Source organism: Meriones unguiculatus, assembly GCF_030254825.1.
Source record: "Meriones unguiculatus strain TT.TT164.6M chromosome 13 unlocalized genomic scaffold, Bangor_MerUng_6.1 Chr13_unordered_Scaffold_51, whole genome shotgun sequence".
Taxonomy (NCBI): Eukaryota; Metazoa; Chordata; class Mammalia; order Rodentia; family Muridae; genus Meriones; species Meriones unguiculatus.
Genome location: NW_026843657.1, coordinates 479,600 through 506,294, shown reverse-complemented (window position 1 = coordinate 506,294; position 26,695 = coordinate 479,600). Strand labels below are relative to the sequence as shown.

Here is a 26,695-nt window from a genome sequence, read left to right as displayed (position 1 = left end):
CTTTTTTGTTCTCTTCCTGTTTTTTTTTTTTTTAATTTATATATAGAATCTGCTTTGTCCTTGCTGTCCAAGTTTTTAATGTTTATTCCCAGAGCAGTGGCATTTAACTTTCTTGTGGAAGAATATCCCTGTCCTGTACTGGGGCCTGAGAAATGCCCCCTTAGGCATTTTTGATAATGGATTACCCCATTTATCTGTGCTCTACATTCACTAATCCAATGTCAACCCTTGCCACATCTTCTGCATATTCTAGGACGTATAGGCTCCCTTTTTGAATTATTTTGTTTTTCCTGGTAACTCCATTTGCAGCAACCTTGCTCATCAAAATTAAGACATTTCCCAATGTTTTTAGGGGTAGCTTCTCCTATCAAGGTCAAATTGAGGTCTGATGTCAATCCTATTTATAACACATTCGTCTATTTGTGCACACCTTGCTTTTAATGGCCGTATTACCTCTTTACAATCAAAATCTTTGCATTTTCAAAAGCTAAAGGTTCTATTAGTGCTTTTCTAGCTAGTGGATCTGATATACTTGTATCCCCAGCTTTGCAAAACATTAGTGAATGTTTCACTTGGAGCTTGTATGACCTGAGAGAATGGCTCAAGCCTTTTTCCTGATCCCTCAACCTTGTCCCAGGTATTTAAGGCTGCTAGGTGACATAATACTAAGGTTTCTTCATTATATACAGCTTGTATCTCTGTGTGAGCCTATTGGCCATCACCAAGCAGCCATTCCTTAAAAATACCAACAGCCCTGGCTCTATTTTGTATGCTATCTCTCTAGCCTCTTCTCTTCACCATGATAGCCATTGTAAATATGGCTCAGGTTCTTTTATTGTCTTTGCCATATCCTCCCAGTCCTTTGGGATTACTATACTGATTGGCCAGGAAGTCAGCATTTTTTTAACAAATGGTGAATGCATTCCAAAATTGGTGACACTCTCTTTAAACTTTCTCAGGTCTAGCACTTCCACAGGGTGCCATTCAGCCTCATGGTAATCCTGTGGGTAATCATCTGCTGGTCTCTGTTGTACACTGACTGGATAAGCTAACATTTGTTTTCTAACCAACTTTGTTTGGCTTTCTATATTATTATCTTTTGCGTCTGCCTGAGTATTACTTAGTATTCTAAACTCTTTTTTTAAGGTCTGTACCCATATTTTACACCCATCTCTCTATTTTTTGTTTTGTTCAATAATCTCTTGAATGTCTTGTTTTATGCCTTGCTTCTAACTTTTAATTTTTTCTTTATATTGTTCTACTTGTTCTTTGTGTTTTCCAGTATATTTTCTAAAACCTCTGCCCTCTTTTCTTGTTGTTTATCATGTTCTGTAAGTTTTTGTATCTCGTTTTATGTCCTGTTTCCAACCTTCATTTTTTTCTTTATATTGTTCTACTTGTTTTTTGTATTGTTCCAGTATCTTTTCGAAAGCCTTTGCCTTTGAGAACACATAAAAGGCTAAATCAATTATTAAAGTTAAATTGAGGAATATGAATGTAACCATAGTCATAATTTCTAAACTTTCCTTTATTTCTGTCTTAAAAACATAGAAGAGATTATCAGCCAAGCTCTGAGAAGTCTGTGTTAATGTTTTTCTCCTCCTGTTAGAATGTAGTGGCAGCCAGTTTTGTTCAGTCTCAGTTCTGCCCAAAGTAGGCTGTCTTTTGTTCTGAGGCTTATTTAAGAGTCTCTTTTAAAGAGCCAGTAATTTATCTGGGAGGTTTTAGGTTTAAAGTTTGGGTTGTATCGCTGGGAGCTCATTCCTCTCACCCACCCAATTATATTAAAGTAAGATTTAAAGGGTGTGGATACTTAGATGAGTTAGGTGCAATTTGTTGTTGGTTACTAATATTTACTATTGATAAATCTTTTAGTTAAGCAGTGGTTATTCCTAAACAGCGGTATAACCAAATCGCCACAGAGAGACTAGGATTTATTTAATTAACCTAGAGCACAATGCTGGCCAACAGTTACTCCATCCTAAACCTCTAAGCCCACAGAGTTTCCTACCATTCAGATTCACCCATCATATGGCTTTTCGTGATATCTTAGTTCCAGTTCATTTCTACATGTGGTGCCAAGACCTCTCTTGCAGATTCTCCTCCTCTCCTCTCCTGTCTCCTTCCTCTTCCTCCCACTCTGGACCAGAATGTTTCACCCTATCCTCTCCATTACTCAGTATTGGGGCTGGTTGTTTTAATTGACAATATAGAGAACAAATGGTGGCATGTTTATGCAAACTTGAGACAGGTGATGCTTAGAAAAAGCATCACAATGCAATATCTGCATTGAAACCAGGCAGTGGAATAGAGAAATCAGCATTTGAATGAACAAGGGTAAATTGTATACATCCAAAAAAGAGAACATTATATCAATATAATCCCTTGTATCATATTAGAATGGCATGGTCTAACACTAGACCTTAATAGTAACAAAAATAGTAAACAGCCTGCATATGCATGGAAAGTGAACTCTACTCAATGACAGCTGGATTATGGAAAAAATAAACTAATTAGACTTTCTAGAATTTAACAAAAATGAAAGCATAACTTCCCCAAACTAATGAGACATATGAAAGTAATTCTAAGAGGAAAGTTCATAGAACTAAGTGACTTCATAAAGAAATCTGAGGCATCTCAAATAAATATAACACATATGAAAGACCTAGTCAAAAGGAAGCAGACATATGCAAGAGGAGTAGAAATAATCAAACAGGGCAGAAATCAATAAACTAGAAACAAAAAAAAATATTTCAAAGAATAAACAAAAGCAAGAGCTGGTTCTTGGAGAAAATGACAAAGATAGACAAATCTTTAGCCTAACTAAAACACAGGGAGATACTATACAAATCAGCAAAATCAGAAAATGAAAGGGGGTATAATTACAGACAGTGTGGAAATTCAAAGAATCTTTAGGTTTTATGTTAAAAGTCTATATGCCACAAAATTTGAAAATCTAAATGAAATGGGATATTTTCTTGATAGATTCCACTAATCAAAGTTGAATCTGTATCAGGTAACTAAATGAATAGACCTATACGCCCTAATGAAATAGAAGTAGTCATCAAAAGTCTCCCTGCCAAAAATAGCCCAGAGCCTCATGGCTTCAGTGCAGGATTCTACCAGACCTTCAAAGAAAAGGTAACACCAATACTCTTCAAATAATTTCACAAACAGAAAAAGAAGGAACATTACCAAACTCATTCTATGAGGCCACATTCACCTTGATACCCAAACCTCACAAAAGCTAACTAAAAGGCAGGGATATACTAAGAAAGATAATTTCAGACCATTCTCTCTTATGAATATTGAAACAAAAATACTCAATAAAACACTCACAAAATGAATCCAAGAAAACATAAAATATCTCATCTACCATGACCAAGTAGACTTCATCTTAGGCATGCAGGGGAAGTACAATATACAGAAAGCCATCAGTGTAATCCACCACATAAATAAACTGAAAGAAAAACCACATGATCATCTCAATAGATGCTGAAAAGCATTTAATAAAATCCAAGCTCCATTAATGTTTAAAGTCTTACAGATTTCAGAGATAAAAGGCGCATGCAGTAAAGATAATATAAAACAAGCCTATAGCAAACATCAAACTAAATGGAAAGCAATTTAAATCAATCCCACTGAAATCAGAGACAAGTCAAGTTTGGTCACTCTCTCCTTTCTCTTCAACATAGTACTGGAAGTTCTAGCTAGAAAGGAAGAAGTCAAAGTATCACTATTCACAGATGATATGATAGTATACATGAGTGAACCTAAAAATTCTACCAGAGAACTACTACAGCTGATAAACACCTTCAGCAAAGTGGCTGGATACAAAGTTACTAAAAATATCTGAAGCCCTCTTGTATACAAAAGACAAGAGGGCTGAGAAAGAAATTAGGAAAAAAAAACAACAACCTTGAAATAGCCACAAATAGCATAAAGTGCACTGGTGTGACTAACCAAGCAAGTGAAAAATCTGTATAAAAAAACTTCAAGTCTTTGAAGAAAGAAATTGAAGAAGATATCATAGGATGGAATGAGCTCCCATACTCATGGATCAGTAGGAATAACAGCAAAATGGCCATCCTACCAAAAGAAATGTAGAGATTCAATGCAATTCCCATCAAAATATCAACACAGTTCTTTACAGACCTTGAAAGAACAATTCTCAACATCACATAAAAACACACAAAAAAAGCCAGAATAGTTAAAATAATCTGGTACAATAAAAAAAAAAGCTTCTGGAGATATCTCCATCTTGGATCTCAAGCTGTACTACAGAGAAACAGTAAAAACGGTGTTTTATTGTCATAGAAACATACTGGTGGATCAGTGGAATTGAATCAAAGACCCAGAAATAAACCCACACACCTACAACACCTGATTTTTGACAAAGAAGCCAAAACCATTCAATGGAAAAAAGAACATCTTCAACCAATGGTGCTTGCCTAACTGTATGTCCACATATAGAAAGATACAAATAGGTCCATACTTATCACCCTGCATAAAATAAAGTTCTTGTGGATCAAATACCACAACATAAAATTAACACTCTTAATCTGTTATTTAAAAATGTGAGGAAGAGGCTTGAACACATTGGCACAGGAGACAACTTCCTGAACAGAACACCAGCAGCACAGGCTCTAAGATCAACAATCAATAAATGGGATTTCATAAAACTTAAAAGCTTCTCTAAAGCAAATGATACTGTCAGCAGAACAAAATGATGGCTTAGCTTACAGACTGGGAAAGGATCTTCACCAACTCTACATCTGACAGAAGGCTAATATCCAGAATATATAAATAACCCAACAAATAAAAAATCCAATTTAAAATAGGGTTCATAGCTAAACAGAAATTCTCAACAGAGGAATGTTGAATGGTGTAGAAACACTTAAAAATGCTCAATGTCCTTAAAAATCTGAGAAATGAAAATCAAAATGACTCTGAGATTCCACCTCACACCCATCAGAACGGCTAAGATCAAAAACTCAAGGGACAACTCATGCTGGAGAGGATGTGCAGAAAGGAGAACCCTCCTCCATTGCTGGTAGAATGTAAACTTGTACAACCACTTTGGAAATCAGTATGGCACTTTCTCAGAAAACTGGGAATACTGCTACCCCAAGACCCAGCTAAACACCTCCTAGACGTATATCAGAAAGATGCTCAAAAAATACAACAAGGACTTTTGTTCAACTATGACAATAACAGCTTTCTCATAATAGCCAGAATCTGGCATCAAACTAGATGTCCCTCAGTGGGGGAATGGATACAGAAATTGTGGTACATTTACACAAGGAAATACTACTTAGGTATTAAAAACAAGAAAATCATGAAATTTGCAGACAAATGGATGGAACTAAAAAAGATCACCCTGAGTGATGTATCGCAAGGACCATGTATGGATATAACCTAGAACCTCTGCTCAGATGTAGCCTGTGGTAGCTCAGTAACCAATTGGTTTCCCAAAGTGAGGGGAACAAGGACTATTTCTAACAGGAACTCAATGACTGGCTCTTTGGTCCCCCCAGCCCCCAAGGGAGGAGCAGTCTTGTTAGGCCACAGAGGAGGGCTTTGCAGCCAGTCCTTAAGATACCTGATAAAATAGGATCAGATGAATGGGGAGGAGGTCCACCCTATCAGTGGACTTGGAAAGGGGCACGGTGGAGATGAGGGAGGGAGAGAAGGGCTGGGAGGGAATGAGGGATTGGGACACAGCTGGGATACAGAGTTAATAAAATGTAACTGATAAGAAAAAATAAAATTAAAAAACAAGTGGATATTACCCATACATTATAGATTGGACATACTAAAATCTACAGACTTTAAAAAGCTAAAGTACAAGGAGAAACATAGGGAAGATGCTTAATTCTCATTCAGAAAAGAAAACAGGATAGATGCCAGAAACCATAGAAGAGAGAACAGGATAGCAGCCTTCCATGGATGAACACTAAGTGACTCCACTCAAGAGGTGATTGAAGCGGATGCAGAGACCCACAGCAAAATTTTGTATAGAGCACAAAAATACAATATTATTGGAAATGTTTCTTCATGGACTGAACATGGAGTGACTTGTAGGAGTTGAGATGTTGATTTACTTTCTCCCCGCAGATCAGCAGAAATGTATCCCTTGCTGAACTCAAGGGTACCCAAACCTTGAGAGAAACCACTGCCTGCCCATGGCAGTGACCTTCCTGTCATTTGAGGATCCTCTGTGCTTGGCCATGTCCTGCATGGCTTTGTGCTTATCTGTCAGCACAACTATAGTTTTGGGGATCTTTCTCAAGCACCATGACTCACCCATCATTAAGTCCAATAACTGGACTATAATAAAATACCTTAGTGTCTTCAAATGAAATTATTTACCCCTACTTTTAGTAAGTTTATATAAAATGTATATCTAACCATAACTAAAAGAGCCCTTCATTTAAGCAATGTTATATAGATACACTCTATTTCAGAATAGAAACTACTTCTGAAAACACATTTTAGTAAGTTATACATGTTACTTTTTAATTTGTGGACAATATAAGTATTCAGATTTTAATTACATAATAGTAATTGTGATAAATATTACAAGTACTATATATTTTCCCTTAGTATTTTATTTTTCTGGAGGAAACAGGAATTAGGTTGACAGTTGTCATCTTCTGTTGGACAGGCAAAAACCTGGATCTCTGGCAAAGGGAGCTTGAAAAATTGTACATCCACAGTGGAAATCAGTGTGCAGAATTCTCAAAATGATGAAAATAAATCTAACTTATGAATCACTTATAACTTTCCTTGACATATGCATAATGGACTCAACATACTCCTTCAAAAATATTTTCTCATCCCTACTCATTTCTATTCTGTTCATAATAGGTACAAAAATGGGAACACCTAAATATCCTTCAACTGATATAGATAAGTGAAATGGTATGCACATAAGCAGATAGAAATATAAATGACGATATTGATTTAGGTAACTCCGATCCAGAAAACAGATATCACATGTCCTATCTACTCTGAAGCATGTAGCTCTAGATCTTCAGTTGTTAGTATTGACCCTACTGTGAAAGAAAAGAAAGACTGTGGCAAAAGACTGGTGACCAGCCCCAGCAGTTGATAGTATCCAGAGAAGAGGGAAAGATAAGGTGGGGCAGAAATGAGTCAGACATGGTTGTCCAAAGAAACTGAAAGTCTTGACTGACTGGCAGTCAGAGTACCTCTTTATTTAGACAGAGTTCAATAATAAAAGATAGAGTCACATTGTTTTAAAACATGGATGATATCCTTCTTGTCCCCAGACAGGAGTTTTAACTGTCCCTTGGTCATAAATTTAGTCATCATTGATAAACTTTATCTTTTACTATCATTTATCTTCATCAATCTCATAAACTGACATTTTTGAGAATCTGGAGGAATATTTGCACACAGTCTGAAACCCCATTCTCAGGTTGGATGCATTCTCAGATTCAATGGCAATAGATAGAAAATCTTCAAGTCAGCCTGGGCATATTGCTTTGTCCCAAGAAGTATATTATCATATTTTAATGGACAGCCTCAAGAAAAACAATTTAAGCCAAAGCAGCAACAGTTGTTATTAAATTCCTGGCAAAATGCATTGTCTATATCTCATATCTTTGTAGAATTTACTTATGTACTAAATTTAAGTATTCTTTCATTATTTTGGTCATACAACATCACAATGATAATGTGAAAGCTGATATTTCTAGGAAAAGGAGGTCCTAATACCTCACTTTAAAAATCATTTTTATAAAACATTCTTTGTCCATCATTACAGACCCTAGTGTAAGGTGAAGATGTCTCCAGTCATTCATTTACATCTTTATCTAATCATTGAGGGCATACCATATGTAACTCCTAATCTTATATGCCAAGTAATCATCTGAGGATACAGAAGTACAAGGTATTTAATCTCAAATACTATCAGCTCCCCTAGCTCTGGAAACTTTGTTTCCCTTTTTATGAGTATGTTGTTCTAATTATTTTCTTCTTGAGGAAGCACAGGGGTAGATTTTGCAAGACTATCTTGGAGCTGAAGTCTCATAAGGAGTTTTCTGCCGTTTTTATGTGAGTTACATCTTCCACAAGAAAAACATTCATGTAGCCAAATAATTGATATTTCTCCTGAAAATGAGAGGAGCCGTATGCTCAGGATTTTTCTGGGGAAGCTTAGAAGCAGTACTCCAGGGTGAAGGCATAAATGATTCATGAAAAATTTTCCCATTGCTCCAATGGCCCCAGGTTGTACATGTATTGAAAGCCCCGTAGCATGTAGCAAGTGGAGATCAAGACCAAGCCTGAAAGATAGCATGAAGGCTATTGTAACTTGCAACTCAGCTATGCTGGATGTTTGTGAAATAGCTGTGCTGACTTCAAGACTTTAAGTGTATATGAACTTTTGTGAGGTTTTAATCCACTTGGAGGTGACTTTTGAGTGAAAATAAGCATCAGTTTCCATGTTTCTACATATAGACATCTAGTTTGGTCAGCATCATTTGTGAAGATTTTAACTGTTTTTCTGTCATAGTACTATTTTTGTTATAGTACTAGTGCATTTACATAATAAAACATTACTCAGACATTTAAAAAATCAAATCATGAAACATGAAGGTAAATGCACCTTTGCAGGTAACTGAGAGTGAGAGAACCTAGACCCCCAAAGACAAATAGGGTATGTATTTGCTTTTACATATATATTAGTTGCAAGATGTATGATATGCAAGCAACTGGACATAATACCACAGGGGATACATACAAATTAAAAACTGGAGGTTAGGGGATGCAGAGATTTCTCCATAGGAAAGGGAAATAAAATACTTGGAACAAATGGAAGGTGGGCTAAAAAGATAGAATGGAAGGATATTGGGAAAGGAAGAGGGCAATGAAAAGGTAACATGAGGAAAGACAGGTAAAATTAAGGGTCATTTGTTTGGTACAGTGGAAACCTAATGCAATAGAAACATTTTAAATCATGTTCATATTAAGAGCCAATATAAATGAAATCACCAGAGAAGAAAGTTCCAACTGGAAATCTCTTGTCACTAAGTAAAGCATCCAGTACTGGTAATAGTCTATATTTAACTGAGGTATTGGCCAAAGTAGTGTGATCGTAATGCCAAAACAATACAGGCTTTTGCCAAGACTATAGGCTGCTCTCCACAAATTGACTGCAATGCCCTTTTGCTGGAGATAACACTTACACTTACACTTACATGGAACATAGATAAATAGAGCTTGTGCTTACATAGAACCTTCACACTTACATTCTAGCAACTTTGATATGAGAAGTACACTGCAACTACAAGAGGAGAAATACAAACACTAAGCCATCTACCAAACTTTTGAACTATGACAGTTTCTTACCTGTAAGACATTTTAGTGCAAGAGTTGTAGGAGTAAATAACCAATCTATAGTTTGACTTAAGGCCCACTTCACATGATGGAATCAATACCTGACACTGGTTTATTGATCAAGAAAAAGAAATTACACAGACCATGGTTCTGGGGGAAAAGCAAATACTGCATTCTACTAAAAGTAATAAAATGACCATTGACACCATTCTGCTATACTCATAGACCAGTATCTTGTTCAGCCATCATAAAAAAAAATGTCATCCTGCATCTGATGGAGACAAATTCAGAGACCCATAGAGAAAATAGACAGTCAGTGAGAGACCTCAGAATATGCCCTTCAGACTCTTCAGTAATTCAGCCAGAAGAGTATAAGAGCCAGAAAGGATAGAGGATATCAAAGAAGAAAGCATTATAAATTAAGAGGACTGAAGAATATATAAGCTGTGAGAGACTGAGGCAGCATGCAAAAGGAATTTAATGTTGTCCCTAGCCCTATCTCTAATTGATAAGTGCTTGCAAATGAAAATGTAGTTTTCTCCAAGGTGCACTCATTTTATCCAATGAACTACACTTAATTGTACTTTTAAGCATACATTTCAAAAGGTAGATGGCCAAAAATTTCACTCACTGGCACGTTTGGATTTCCATGTCCTGTAATTCTGGTATGCATTTTAAAAAGTTTATCACAGTTCTCATTTTAATTTGCTGAAGAGTTTTTCCTAGTTTTAAAGCTACATGGACCCTCTGTGTGTACTACTGTTTCATGTTTAATATTTTATGAAATTTCTGCATGTGTGAACAAGTCTACATATTTTCCCCCCTTGAGCTCTTTTTCTTTTGTTGGTCTTTTATACTAAGATGTGATTGTTTTTGTATTTTCTCTATTTTACTTTCTTATTATACATTATAGCCCTTCTTGTTTTATATGAGGGTAAATTTAAACAGGATAGAAGGGGAGATGGGAAAGAATTGCCAGGATTAGAGGAAGGGAAAACTTTAATCAGGGTGAATATATGAGTAAAGTGACTATTTTGAAAAGAAAAAAAAGGAGGAGGAGGAGCAAGAAGAAAAGCAGGAGGAGGACGAAGAGATGAAGTTGAAGATGATTATGAACAACAAGAATAAAGAAACAACAACTGGATAATTGCATCAAAATAAATGTTAAATAGCCATGCACAAAAGATCCAGAATATCTAAAAAGTGCAAAAAAATAATTTATGAATAATAGAAATAGAGGAAGAAGACAAAACTCACATCAAAATCCCAGAAATATTTTCAGCAAAATAATAGAATATATCCTTAACCTAATGAAGACGGGGTAGCCTATAAAAGTACAAAAAGTATAGAAAACAACAAAGCATACCAGAAAAGAAATTGTGCTCAGCATATAAAATCAAAACCCTAAATGTAAAGAAAATTATATTAAACAAAGAAGGTATATTAAAAGTTGCAAGTTGAAAAGACTAAGTTGCATATAAATTCAGGCTCATTAGAGTAACTCCTGATCTCTCAAGAAAAATTCTAAACCTAGAATGGCTGAGACAAATTGTATATAATCTTTAAGGGATCCTTATTACTATATCCAGTATACTTTCAATAATAAATGGTGAATAAAAATATATTGCACAATTAAACCAAATATGAGCAATATCTCTGTAAAACTCCTTCACTACAGAAGCCAATCAAAGCAAAACTCCTATCTAAAAATGTTAACCACACCCAATAACAGACAAAAAGTGAATAATCCCAAGCATCAAATATAAAGAAGCAAACTCCCCACATCATAACTACAAAATAAAGGGAAATAATAAACATTGTTCATTGAAAACTCTCAACTTGAATGTTCAATTCTCCAATAGAAAGACAGGAACTAACAGAATGGACTAGACAAAAAATGTCCATTCTTCTGCTGCATCTACTGAACACTCTGTACCATCCACATTAGATAGCATTTTTGTGTAAAAGGATGGAAGGAGACAGTAGAAGAAAGTGGACCAAGAAAGAAGTTTAGGGGCGCTTTATTTTATACAGTTCACACACACAAAATACCTAAAATTCTTGAGTCAATTTAAAAGAGAATATATACTGTACACACTGAATGAGGAGTTCTACCATTATCCACATAAAAACAACAGATGACTTGGGCAGGTCCAGCACACATATATACTCATGTTTACTGAAACACAGCTGACTGTGTGCTAAGATAGAATACACCTGATTGTCCTGAATCACATCAGTGCAAAATATTATATTATTCAATTTTTTTTATTCATAGAAAACATGTACATTTGTTTTTCGAGATTTTAATATAATCACATTTTTTTCTCATTTCTCTGTTCCCCACATACAAAATCTCCCATACAGCCCTCTTTTGCTTCTTTCAATTTCAAGTCTTGTGTTTCCAATAACTACTATTACATGTATCATGCATTATGTATGTGTGTGTGTGTGTGTGTGCGTGTGTGTGAGAGAGAACATTTAACATTTTAAGAAAGGCAATCATTTTACTTTGAAATTGTGGATGAACTAAAAATGTATCATCAAAAATTGTGACCTTAGCTAGACGCAGAAATCAAACATTGTATGACTTCAGTCCTAATTGGGCTAAAAGAAGTCAGTACACTGAAATAAGAACTGAAAAGTCAGTATTAGAGCCTGAACATCAGGGTGTAGTGGCATGACTTGTCAAAGAACACATTTAAGTGACAAGAGGAATAATTTAAAGAAATATCTCAGGGTACATGCATAAGAGCTATTACTAATACCTTACATTGTTTACTTGAGAAATATTCTGTATATATTTTTTTAAATCTCAATAATCAAAATGTTATAATTACTGTGTAAGAAATATTTATTTATATATTATTTATTCTTCCATCAATTTTCCTTCCATTTTCACCCTCCTGAGTTTTGAGTAAACATTCTTTGCTCTTTTGAAAATTCAAGCCACTTTTTCATAAACTATTTTTACACACTTAATATATCAAAATTTGATTTGTAAAATATTTTATAATATTATAATACTAGGAATATATAACAAACCACTGAATTTTATCAAGGGTATTTATTATATACAGGAAAAAGGAAAATGTGAAGAGGTGAAATACTATTCTTTCTAGTTGTTTTTAAGAGACAGTTGCCTGAGTGCAGCCATTTCAGGAAAAAAAAAACATATTTTTTTCTTTTTTATTGATTATTACAATTTATTCACTTTGTTTTCTGGCTGTAAGACCTTCCCTCATCTTCCATCAATTACAACCTACCTCCCTCTTCTACCCCTATGCCCCTCTCCTAGTCCACTGATAGGGGAAGTCCTACTTCCCTACTGTCTTATCCTAGCCTATCTTATCAAGTTTTACCAAGAATGGCTGCATCTTCCTCTGTGGCCTGGCAAGGCTGCACCTTCCAGGAGTAGGTTATCAAGGAGCCTGCCACTGAGTTCATGTCAGAGACAGCTGCTGTTACCCTTAATAGGGAACTCACATGGAAACCGAGATACTTATGAGCTACATCTGAGCAGGGGTTCTAGGTGTTCTTCATGCATGGTCCTTGGTTGGAAAAGGACCCCCTGGGCCCATATTTTTTGGCTCAATTGGCCTCCTTGTGGAGGGCCTCTCTCATCCAGGTCTTTCTATCTCCTGAATCTTCCATATTATTCCATGCTCTCTGCCCAAATTTTGGCTTTGTGGCTAACCGTCTGCTTCAGTACCCTGCTAGGTAGATTCTTTCAGAGGCCCTCTGTGGTTGGTTCCTGCCCTGTTCCCTGTCTTCTCCCATTACTGATGTCTATCCCATTTGCCTTTCTAAACGAGGATTAAGCATCTTCCCTAGGGTTCTTCCTGTTGCTTTAGGACTATAAATTTTAGTATTTTAATCCTACATTATTTTACTAATTCCCACATATAAGTGAGGATATACCATGAGTGTCTTTCTGCTTCTGGATACCTCACTCAGAGTGATCTTTTCTAGTTCAATCCATTTGCCTGCTGATTTTCTTGTTTTTAATTGCTAAATAGTATTGCATTGTATAAATGTGCCACAATTTCTATGTCTATTCCTCGGTTTGGGGACATCTAAGTTGTTTCCAGATTCTGGCTATTATCAGTAAAGCTGTTATGAGTACAGTTGAACAAATGTCCCTGTTGTATGTTTGATAATCTTCTGAATATATACCCAGAGTTGGTATAACTGAATATTCTAGTAGTACTATTCATAGTTTTCTGAGAAAGCACCAGATTGATTTCCAAAGTGGTTGTACAAGTTTACATTCCCACCAGCAATGGAGAAGGGTTCCCTTTTCTCCATATCCAGTCCAGCTTGTGTTGCAGATGATGTGATAGTATACATGAATAACCCTAAATATTCAACCAGGGAACTCCTACAGCTGATAAACAACTTTAGCAAAATGACTGGATACAAAATTAAATTTAAAAAAATCTGAAGCCCTCCTGTATACAGAAGACAAATGAGCTCAGAAAGAAATTAGGGAAACAAAACCCCTTTACAGAAGCCAGAGATAATATAAAGTACATTGGTGTGACTCTAATCAAGCCAGTGAACGACTTGTATGAAAAAAAAGAACTTCAAGGAAGATATCAGAAAATCTCCCATACTCCAGAATTGGTAGGATTAACATAGTAAAAATGGCCACTCTACCAAAAGAAATCTAAAGACTCAATGCAATTCCAATCAAAACACCAGCACAACTCATTACAGACCTCCAAAGAACAATTCTCAGTTTCATATGGAAAAACAAAAAACCCAGAATTGATTTTAAAAAAATGCCTGCACAATAAATATTTTCTGGAGGTATCTTCATCCACAATCTCAAGTAGTACTATAGGGCAACAGTAATAAAAAATGGCATGGTACTGGCACCTGTACTTTAAATCTTAAAGGGGTGTGCATCTACTCATTAATCATTTTTATTAAATCATATCAAGAAGCTGAGGGGAAAAACAAATATAAGGGAATCAACTGCTGTCTCAGGTTTAGACCTAGTTTGCGGGTGCCCAGACGGCCAATGCTACCTTAGGCTATTGTTTCAGCTCATCAACCTTAAAATATCCCTGGATTTACTATTAATAGTGTACTTTTCTTAACTTTAAATTGTTCTCTAAGATTTTTTACATCAGAGCCAAACATCTTCCCTGACCTTGTGAAACAATCTATTTTTCCAAATTGTTTCTAAGTATAATGGTCATTGCTAACAATCTATATCTATGGCTCATTTCAAGGACAGTGGTTAATTCATTAATCTGCTCCAGTTAACATGTGAAAAGAGATCAAGCATTGTTAATTTTAAATGTCAGTGATATCTCCCAGTGAAGAGCTAGAAGCCTTCTTAAAGTTTTCATACAACTCATGTTATAAGGATTATGGACATCATAAGGGCAACAAGCAGAGATATGCTACATAAGAACACAAATTCATCTGGAAAATCAGTTTTTGGGATTATGCTTCTCCAAGACAAACTCATCATGATTATGCTAACAGGGGAGCCACATTCCATGAGTTCTACAGCTGTTCTGCTGTTGCTCCTGCATGGCGCTTGACAGAACCAGGTAGCCAAAATAGTTTGCCTATATGTGTGTGGGGGGTAAGGTTATCTCAGGACCTGGGAAGGAGAATTCAGGGTAATGCATGGGCTGTACTAGCCTGGATGGCCAGATAACATGGAAGGACTGAAGGATTTCTGAGAGAAAATGGCAGGTGGGTTTGATTTGATATGTTAACTAGGAAACTCTGCCATTAGTTTCAGGTTTGAATCCTACTTCTATGGTAACATAAACTTCAGAGAGAGAATCATGGTCTCCATTGCATAATGATCTTCAACTGAGCTCATAGGGAAGAAAGGTGACAAAGACAAAGATTCTGTTTTTCTTTTCTTTCTATATATCTTCTTTCTTTTCTTTGAGGGAGGGCAGTTACCCAAATTAGACTCAAATTTTTGCTGTTTTGCTTTGTTTTCTTTACTATATTTTATTTTATTAATTGTTTTTATTTTTCACAATTTATTCACAATTTATTCATTATATATGCTGATTGAAGGTCACTCCCTCAACTCCTACTGGTCCCTCCCTCCACCTTCCCCCATCCCTTTCCCATAGACTACTCAAAAGGAGAGTTCCTCTCGCCTGCCATTCACCCTTACATTATCAGAACAGTACTCAGCTATTAAAAACAGAAAAATAAAATTTCTGCTTGTATTTATTTTCCATGGGCCACTGTACTCACCTTAGAAGATTTCATACCATGAAGCTTGCCTGCAACCTTACCTTGAACTAAACAATAAGTATAACTCATTTTAATGAGTCCCATCCCAAGATACTGTTTGATTGACCATCTCAAATCCAGAAACATGTGAAATTTGAAATGCTATGCAGTCTGAAATATTTTATCACAGGCATTTCAGAGAATGTGATTCTCTTGCTACCTGGATGGCTGTTTCCCACCAGCCCAGGAAGGCATGAGGGGCAGAAGATGAGTAGTATAAAGCTTGGAAAGCTCACAAGCATAACATTGGTTAGCCACTCTGGGAACCACTTCAGATAGTAAGTTCAACTTTAATTCCAGAAAACAGAACACAGTGGCTTGTATCCCTTGGGGAGTACCAGGGATGTTCCAAGCATAGGTGTAGATAATTGTTTAATACTAGGAAATTCAAGAATGCTAGATTTGCATTAAACATCACATTCCTATTATATGAATAAGAAGAACAAGAACACAGAACCAAATTATCCTATATTTGAAGGGAGGGGAGAGTTATCAGGGATCTGTGTCAAAGGCCATCTATCAAATTTGATTGGTGGTTTCCATGTCTAAAGATACTCTCCATATGAAGTCAGGCAGAGAAAACACACCCTTGACATGGTTACCCATCTAGGCCAGAAGCAGTCATACATAGAAAAAAAAAGTGATTTTTTTCAATAGTACCCCTGGAACAATAGGTTGATGTACACAAAGAAACTTCTACAGGCTACCAATCTTGTGATACTCTCAGAGAACTTCCTGGCTGGTGAAAGTTCATTTCCTACATATTCATCCACTGAACTAACAGTTTCTTGTGTAAAGTGAGGCAATTAAGTTTGATTTTTGTTCCTTGTAATGTATTTTTGTTCCCTAAGATATGCTATAGTATGATAAGTTCTGTGTCCTGTCCTTTGTGATTGCACAATGGCAGAAGAAGGCATGCAATACCTTTCTCAGGGGAACACCATGAGTTTCACAGCTTGCCCCAGGGGTGCTGAAAAAGAGGGAAGGGTAGGGAGTTGAGCAACCCCTTCACATCTGTGTAGGGAGGTAATGGCCCTCAACCTTGAAACTATCTAAATGTACTCCATCCTTCAAGAGGTGATGATTAAAACACTCTCTGCTCCCCACTTTATCATGCTCTCGATGCTTTGTTCTTACATATTATGGAAAAATAAATGATGGAGTAGGAAAAAAAAAAGAAAACACTAAATGTTGAGAATCAGGATTATCAATAAGTCTTCCATAAACACCTTATCATATAATACTGTTGCGTGTAATTCATATTCACTATCCATTGTATTCTTTTAAAAAATGAGTTTATTTACTTTACATTCCAATTTAAGTCTCCCCCCTTTCACTCCCCCATTACTACCCTCCATTCTTATTGCCTCTATTCCCTTTCCCCTTCAGAAAAGTGAGTTCATTTCCAATGAGCTAGTTTTACACTTCTGTTGCATCTCAGTGGACCAAAGTACACAAAGGGCTTTCCACCTTGCTTATAGTCACAGAATTCCTCTCCAGTAAGGATAATTTTATGATGATGATGACGACTCTAGATTTGTGCAAGGCCTCACTATTTTAACATATTCATAAGTTCTCTCAAGTATGAATCCTTTCATGATGATGAAGATTGTACAAATATAGAATGGTTTCACCATGTTAAAAGGACTCATAGGCTTTCTGTCCATTAGGATATCTTTCATGAGTTTGAAGATGATTCTGAAGTGCAAAAGTTTATTCACATTGGATGCAGTGAGACAGCTTCTTTCCAGTATGTGTTCTTTTATGTATTAAGAGATGTTATATGCAAAGGCTTTGCCACATAATTATATTCATATGGTTTCCCTCCAGAATGTGTTGTTGTCTTAGGAGATGATTGTTACATGCAAAGAATTTATCACACTAATTACCCTCACCAGGCTTCTCTCCACTGTGTGTTTTTTCATGTTTTTGGAGACTACTCTGTTGTGCAAGGGCTTTATCATGTTGAGTATACGTATAAGGTTTCTTTCCAGTGTGTTTTCTTTTATGGCTTAAGAGAGTACTGTTTTGAGCAAAGGCTTTACCACACTGGTTACATTCATAAGGTTTCTCTCCAGTGTGTGTTCTTTTATGGCTTAAGAGAGTACTGTTTTCTGCAAAGGTTTTACCACAATGGTTACATTCATAAGGTTTCTCTCCAGTGTGTGTTCTTTTATGGCTTAAGAGAGTACTGTTTTCTGCAAAGGTTTTACCACAATGGTTACATTCATAAGGTTTCTCTCCAGTGTGTGTTCTTTTATGGCTTATGAGAGCACTGTTTTGTGCAAAGGCTTTACCACACTGGTTACATTCATAAGGTTTCTCTCCAGTGTGTGTTCTTTTATGGCTTATGAGAGCACTGTTTTGTGCAAAGGCTTTACCGCACTGGTTACATTCATAAGGTTTCTCTCCACTGTGTGTTCTTTTGTGGCTTAATAGAGTACTGTTTTCTGCAAAGGCTTTACCACACTGGTTACATTCATAAGGTTTCTCTCCAGTGTGTGTTCTTTTATGCCGTATGAGATTATTCTTTTCTGCAAAGGTGTTACCACACTGGTTACATTCATAAGGTTTCTCTCCAGTGTGTGTTCTTTTATGCCGTATGAGATTATTCTTTTCTGCAAAGGTTTTACCACACTGGTTACATTCATAAGGTTTCTCTCCAGTGTGTGTTCTTTTATGGCTTAAGAGAGTACTGTTTTCTGCAAAGGTTTTACCACAATGGTTACATTCATAAGGTTTCTCTCCAGTGTGTGTTCTTTTATGGCTTATGAGAGCACTGTTTTGTGCAAAGGCTTTACCACACTGGTTACATTCATAAGGTTTCTCTCCAGTGTGTGTTCTTTTATGGCTTATGAGAGCACTGTTTTGTGCAAAGGCTTTACCGCACTGGTTACATTCATAAGGTTTCTCTCCACTGTGTGTTCTTTTGTGGCTTAATAGAGTACTGTTTTCTGCAAAGGCTTTACCACACTGGTTACATTCATAAGGTTTCTCTCCAGTGTGTGTTCTTTTATGCCGTATGAGATTATTCTTTTCTGCAAAGGTGTTACCACACTGGTTACATTCATAAGGTTTCTCTCCAGTGTGTGTTCTTTTATGCCATATGAGATTATTCTTTTCTGCAAAGGTTTTACCACACTGGTTACATTCATAAGGTTTCTCTCCAGTGTGTGTTCTTTTATGTCTTATGAGATGACTGTTTCGTGTAAAGGCTTTACCACACTGGTTACATTCATAACGTTTCTCTCCAGTGTGTGTTCTTTTATGCCGTATGAGAGTATTCTTTTCTGCAAAGGCTTTACCACACTGGTTACATTCGTAAGGTTTCTCTCCAGTGTGTGTTCTTTTATGCCGTATGAGAAAAGTTGTATACGGGAAGGCTTTACGACATACAGTGCATTTAAAGGGTTTCTCTCCAGTATGACTATATTCATGCCTGCAAAGAAAATTGACACATGTGAAAGATTTACCACAGTGATTTCATTACACTAATAAATATATTTATCTATATGAATTAATATCCTAATTTGGTCTAATGGTAAAGAAGAATCAAATTTTAAAGTTTTATCACTTTATTTACTTTCACGGTATTCACCTTCATTATGGGTATTTTTGAAGATCCCTGTGATGGTAAGAGCATTTTTTATGTGGATAATTTTTATAGCATCATTTTTCTATATGAGGTTTTCTCCTATATATGAAGAGTATTGTAAGAATTCAGAGTTTTACCACAGCAATCCCATTCACAAATTTTTGTACTGTATGAATGATACTTCATTTACAATGTGAGCCAAGACAAGCAGAAGTTCCAAATTCCTAGTATTCATAGATATTTTCAGCAATATGTGTTTGCTAATGAATTCTCAGTGAAGTTGCAAAACCAATTAACAGTAACCATTTATCACATTCAGAAAATTTACTCACAGTGGGGACTACTACCAAATCAATTGTTCTTGGAGAAAGACAGGGACACTGCTTCTTTCAATAACCCTATGTTCCTGTGTCTTAGAATCATTTTGACATATGATATACCAGTTTAATTTACAAAAATAATAAAGATTCCCACATTGAATTAAAACATTTTGTTTTTTGTTCATCATAGACATGTCATATAGGGATTAAGATTTCTCCACAACAATATTCTTGATTCTCATAAGCTGCTCCTTTCACTAAACTTTACACTGTTACTGCACGAAAATGAGTAGCACTGGGTCTACTATGAAACTTTTGCTTATTAGAAGGTTTTGGACACATACTGATCACCAATTCAGTGTGTGTACCTCTTACAATATCTGAATAGACAGAATGAGACTAAACAGATTGGCAGTTCAAGTCAGTAGCTGTAATGTCCATATGATTCAAATGTTATTTTTGTTACAACATTATTTTATTTTCTTCTATCTTAGGGGAGTGCCTTGTAAACACAAATCAGATACCTGACATTGAAGTACATGGAATTATGAGATTTTAATGATCATCAGTACACTTAAAGTAGTGCTGTTTTTACACTGTTGCTTTTCTTTAAAACTTCCAGGACACAGCCATGTGTGCTGGAACATGCCTTCAATCCCAGCACTTGTGGAGGCAGAAGCAGGCATATCTCTGTGATTTTGAGGTCAGGCTGGTCTAACAAGTAAGTCTAAGAAAATCACAGATACCCAGAAAAAAATATATTTCAAAAACAGAAAATAAAAAGCAGCCAATAAACAAACAAACAAACAAACAAACAAACAAAAAACACCAAACTTCCAGGACACATTAAAATTTACATCTGTGTCAACATGCACATAAAGTTACCTTTTATTACTTGTAGAACTTTGAAAATGTTCTTCAATATCATGGTCATCCCAATTGTAGCCTAAAATATAGTATGAGAAAATATATATTATTGGAAATATCATGTTATTATTAAGGCAAAACTTAAATCACTATGATCTGTGATCCTTAGAACCATGCCTGATTTATTTACCTCATTCCTCCTCATTCTTAATTGGAATAACAGAAGAGGATCAATAACAAAGTAAGAGTTGTCTCTTTATTTTAAAAGTGAAAGAAAAATTGCAGTCTTACCTATAGCAGTGAGGTTTTCACAGGTCTCTAGCATCACATCTTTGTAGAGTTGCTTCTGGGAAGGTTCCAGCAAGGCCCACTCTTCTTGGCTGAATTTCACATGCACATCATTGAAGGTCACTGAATTCTAAAATATGCCATACATTTGTACAACAGAAACAGTGGCAACAATATAAATTTATACTTCATCGTCAATATAATCATATAATTCTACTGCTTCTTCAATTTATTTTCTGACACAGAAGTGTGACTGTTATATAGTTGGGTGCTGTGCGTGATGTGCAGTAGGGGAGATGAAAAAGCCTAAGGGTTAGATTGAAAAAAAAGGCATGCTTCAAAAACCTGTGTTTCATCAGTTGGTAAGACATTAATATAAAGTAGCCATTAGTTGGGTTCTTGAGCAATCTATGAATCATCTTCAGTTACTTGGGTGAGTAAGTCAGGACTCTGTCATGAGACAAGTGGAAGGACAAAACACAGTCATGATATTTTATATAGCAATAAATGAGATGTATTGATCAGGGGAAACTGAACAGATGGGTAACATCAGTCAAAAGACAACATGGTACTGAATATTATGTTTTGACCAGGGCTCAGGGATGTGGCATATCAGTATGTGAAGAGGGGAGCTCATATAATTGTGGAAGGGAAAGTGGACTACAGTGAATACATGGATAAAAATAATGTGAGTGGCAAGCAACAACAATCATAGCCAATAACATCATATTTCTGAGTGACCAGACAAAAGAAAAGGAATAGAACACGTGATTATTCTTTGATCATTGTTTTGTATATCCTCCTTACTAAATAATGTAGTCTATAGATTAAAAATAAAGATTAAAACTTTTCTATTAAAAAAGAAGTGTTAATGTTATCACTAAGTCATTTTAGAAGAAAACGGAATAACAAGTTTTAACTGTATCATATCTAAACTTTTTGAAGAGGATATAGCTTTGGAATAGACATTGCAATTAATGTGGACAAAGACAAACAGAGAGAAGAGTGTGAAATAGAGAGACAGAGACATAGAGAGAGAGACACAGAGAGAGAGAAATTAACAGATGAACAATACTAAGTACAAATCAGAGAAATTTATTAACAGTTACTAACTACAAAAAATGGTGGACAAGCAGGGTGTATTCTGTCATGCCTTCAATTCCATCACTCAGGAGGCAGATGCAGGTGTATCTTATTGAACTGGATGTCAGCATTATCTATTCAAAGCGTTCTAGGACAGCCAGACCTATATATTAAGACAGAGCCTCCCCTAAAAGTCAATCAAACAAACACAAAATATTGAAAGAACTCAGAGGTCTTTACTGAAGCTTCTACAAGGAGTTATACATTCACTCCTATTATATATTTATTTTCCAGAAATCTGTACTGCCCCAGCTTAAACTGCAACTGCAATGATATCTTACTAAAAGGGAATGCATGTTTAAACAGGTAAAAATAGAAGACAAAAATATTAGCAGTGTAAATGCTGATCATAAAAGAGCCACATAAGATAGGAGAGATGGCTCAGCAGTAAGGAGCTCTTACTGCTCTTGCAAATAATTGGGCTCAATTGTTAGTGTTTACCTGGGACCCGCTACTTTCAATTGCTATAAGTTCATGAGTTCTGAAGACATCTTCAGACTACTGTGAGGATTAGGCACAGAAGAGATGCATATTCATGCATACAATCAAAATACTTATATTCAGTAAAAACTAAAAATAGATCCCAGATGGCTGGACTGATTTCACACTGTTCTGATAAGATGGGTAGCAGAGACTGCACAGTGACCAATAGTTGGATCTGTGGGCCCCCAAACACCACTGACTGTGTTTCCTAGGTAAGAAGAAAACCAATGATGAGGGAAACAATTGGGTCCAACCTCAGAGAACCCCACTAATCTCTGGGAAAATTTCTTGGATGTTGCAGCAGGAATAAGGTTTTCAAGCAAATGGACCCATGAAGCAAGCAGGAGTAGCTATTCTAATATCTAATAAAACAGACTTTCAACCAAAATTAATTGAAAGGGATGATAAAGAGGGAATCCAAGATGGCATTGCCAGGAGGAACAGGACAGGAACAGAACAGGAACAGGACAGGAACAGGACAGCAATATTGGTACAGCAACTAAAAGACTGAATTCTGGGCCCTAAAACAACAGCAATCGTGTTTCCCAGGTGAGAGGAAACTCCATGGTGTGGGGATCACTCAGTTCCACTCTCAGGTCACTCAGTGAGAACCCGGAAAATATTCCAGGCTCAGGATACACTTGTGTGTCCTGATCACCTTCCCAGGCCAAACTGTGTGCTCCAAGGCACCAGAGACTGGGAGCCAAGTGTCAAAAAAAAAAAAACAGGGAAGAAGAAAGTGGGACTGACCTCAGGTCACCCAGTCTATCCCTGGAAAAGATCCTGCAGACTGGTGGGTGCACAGCTGCCAGCCTTGAGTTGGCCTCCAGTCACTAGACCGGCATGCCCTATTCTCCATCACAGACAGAACTGTGTGCCCCAGGACACTAGAGGATAGGTTTCCCTGTCTGGAGAAAAACCCACAGACAGGGAAAAAGCAGGTCCCAGCTTAGAGCACTCAGCCAACTCCCCCCACACACACACTACCACCACCACAAATGGGAACATTCTTGGAAATGTTCGCAGGTTCTTTCCCAGTCACCAGCTTGGTAGCCATCTGGCAAGTGCCTACCCATTCTACACACCATGTCAAACACCACAGACTAGGTCTTCTTGTTGGGAGAAAACCCAAAGGTGGGGAAAACATCTGGCCCTACCTCAGGACACCTAGCTCTGGAAAAGTTTCTGGTTATTCACAGGCTCCAGACTCTAGCCTCCTGCTGCACATGGGAGAGCAGTGCCAAGCTGCCATGGATTACTGCTTGGGTACTGGGGCACAGAGCTCTAACCTCAGACATACAGAAGCCTGGGATCCCCAAGATCAACCCCAGATACTGCTCCAAGGGGCGACCAGTTATCCCTAACTAAGCAGACCAAACCATGGGGTGCCCAGGTTGCAGCTGCAGCTTACTAACTTTACAGCAAGAAAGCCAGAAGCAGGATAGCTGTCTCCAGGACTTCTCTGGGTGAGAGGAGAGCCCCCTTGACTAACAAAGACCACAATTACCGCTCAGGTCTCTATGCCTGTGGTGAGTTTTGGCAATTCCTGAAAAATACCTGCTATTCAGTGACTGTATCCCAAAAGCTGAGGAGGCCTCCTTCAGGAAAAATCATCTTCCTGCCAAGGGGATTATCCCCACCACAGGATTCCAGGAAGCACCAGAAACTAACACCCAACACCTAAGATAGCCAAAAGGGTAGAGGCAAGTGTAAAAGCTCAAAAAGACAAAGCAATATGGCATCTCCAGAACCCAGTTATTCGGGGCAAGCAGCCCTGGACACACCAGGGTAAATGAAATTCAAGAAGATGACCTTACATCTGTGCTTATGAACAGGATAATAGAGGAAAAAAAATAAACTGCGTAAAGACCTAGATGAAGATAAAGTCAAACAGATTATTGCCATTTGCAAAGAAATGGAGGAAGATAAAGTCAAACAGATTATGGCCATCCTTAAAGAAATACAGGAAGTTGCAGCCAAACAATTTGTGGCCTTTAGAGAGGAAATACTTAAATCACGAAAAGATATTAATGAAACAGAGGATTGTTCGAACAAACAGCTGACAGAATTGAAGGAAAATACAGTCAGAGAAATGAAGGAAATCAATAAAATGGCTCAAGATCTGATAAGAGAATTGGAAAAAAATTAAAGAAAACACAAGTGGAGGAAACTGTGGAGAGAAAGAACTTAGAGAGGAAAAGAGGAACTACAGAGGTAAGCATAAGCAATAGACTACGAGAGATGGAAGAAAGAATCTTAGGTGTGGAAGACACAATGGAAGAAATAGATGTAGCTATCAAAGAAAATGTTAAATCTAAAAAATTCCTGACACAGACCATCCAAGAAATCCAAGACAACATGAAAAGCAAAACCTAAAAATAATAGGAATAGAGGAAAAAGAAGATTCCCTCCTCCAAGGCCCACAAAATATTTTCAACAAAATCATAGAAGAAAATTTCCCCAACTTAAAAGAGAGGTCTATAAGAATACAAGAGGTCTACAGAACACCCAATAAATTAGACCAGAATAGAAAATCCTCCCACCACATAATAAACAGTAAGTATACAGAACAAAGAAAAAATACTAAAAGCTGCAAAGGAAAAAGGCCAACTTAACATATAATGGCAAACCCATAAGAATCACACCTGACTTTTCATCAGAGACTATGAAAGCCAGAAGGGCCTGAACAGATATCATGAAGACCCTAAGAGAACACAGATGACCACCCAGGCTACTATACCCAGCAAAATCTCAGTCATCATAGATGGAGCAAACAAGATATTTAATGACAAAAACAAATTTAAACAACACCTACCCACAAATCCAGGGGTACAGAAGCTCCTAGAAGGAAAACTACAACCCAGGAAAGCTAACTACATTCAGGAAAACACAGGAAAGAAATAATGTCACTAGAGCAAAACTAAAAGTAACCAAGCACACAAACACACTACCACAAGCAACATCAAAATAAAAGGAACTAACAGCCACTGGTCATTAATTTCCCTCAACATCAATGGACTTAACACTCCAATAAAGACACAGACTTACAGAATGGATATGTAAACAAGACCCAACAATCTGTTGCATACAAGAAACACATCTAAGTCACAAAATAGAAAGGTGGAAGGTTCCAAGCAAATGGAGCCAAGAAACATGCAGGAGTAGCCATTTTAATATCTAATAAAGTAGATTTTCAACCAAAATTAATCAAAAGACATGAGGAAGGTCATTTCATACTCATCAAAGGAAAATTCCGCCAAGAAGAAATCATAATTCTGAACATCTATGCTCCAAATACAAAGATACCCACGTTTGTAAAAGAAAGATCAATAAAACCTAAACCGCACACAAATCCCCATACATTACTACTGGGAAACTTCAACACCCCACTCTCAACAAAGGACAAGTAAACAACAGAAATTAAACAAAGAAACAATATCTCTAATAGAGGTCATGTATCAAATGGACCTAACAGATATCTACAGAATCTTACACTCAAAGACAAAAGAATTTACCTTCTTCTCAGCACCTCATGGAACCTTCTCCAAAATAGACCATGTCGTTGGTCACAAAGTGAATCTCAACAGATATAAGAAGATTGAAATAATGCCTTGTATCCTATCTAATTACCATGGACTAAAGCTGGACCTCAACAACAACAGAAATAGCAAAAAGCCTACACTCACATGGAAACTAAACAACTCACTACTAAATGACAGCTGGGTCAGGGAAGAAATAAAGAAAGAACTTAAAGTCTTCCTAGAATTCGAAGACACAACACAACCAAACTTATGGGAGACAATGAAAGCAGTGCTAAGAGGAAAGTTCATAGCACTAAGTGCCTTCAAGAAGAAATTTGTAACATCTCACACAATCAACTTAATAGCCCATCTAATGGCCCTAGAAAAAAAGAAGCAGACACACCGAAAAAGAAGAAACACCTGGAAATAATCAAACTCAGGACTGAAATCAATAAATTAGAAATAAATAAAACATTTCAAAGAATCAATGAAACCAAGACCTGGTTCTTTGAGAAAATTAACAAGATAGACAAACCCTTAGCTAAACTAACTAAAAGGCAGAGAGAGATTGTCCAAATTAACAAAATCAGAAATGAAAATGGGACAAAACAAAAGACACTAAGGAAATCCAAACAATCGTTAGGACTTACTTCAAAAGTCTATATGCCATAAAATTTGAAAATCTAAATGAAATAGACAATTTTCTTAATCAATTACACTTACCAAAGCTGAATCAATAAAATAGTCCTTTATCCACTAAGGAAATAGCATTCCTCAAAAGACTCCAATCCACAAAAAGCTCAGGACCAGATGGTTTCAGTGCAGAATTCTAC

General features: G+C 36.6%; 1 protein-coding gene across 1 annotated transcript; it reads right to left on the bottom strand.

Moving 5' to 3' along the window:
* Positions 1-17,547: 17,547 nt before the first annotated feature.
* Positions 17,548-25,700, bottom strand: LOC132651371 (zinc finger protein 431-like; the record flags this gene model as incomplete). The annotated part of the gene is made up of 4 exons (XM_060376601.1): positions 25,691-25,700; positions 20,719-20,838; positions 20,446-20,506; positions 17,548-19,084 (listed from the first exon to the last, which is right to left on the bottom strand). Coding segments are annotated over exons 1-4 (1,728 nt in total), but the record flags the coding sequence as incomplete, so codon positions are not given.
* Positions 25,701-26,695: the final 995 nt, after the last annotated feature.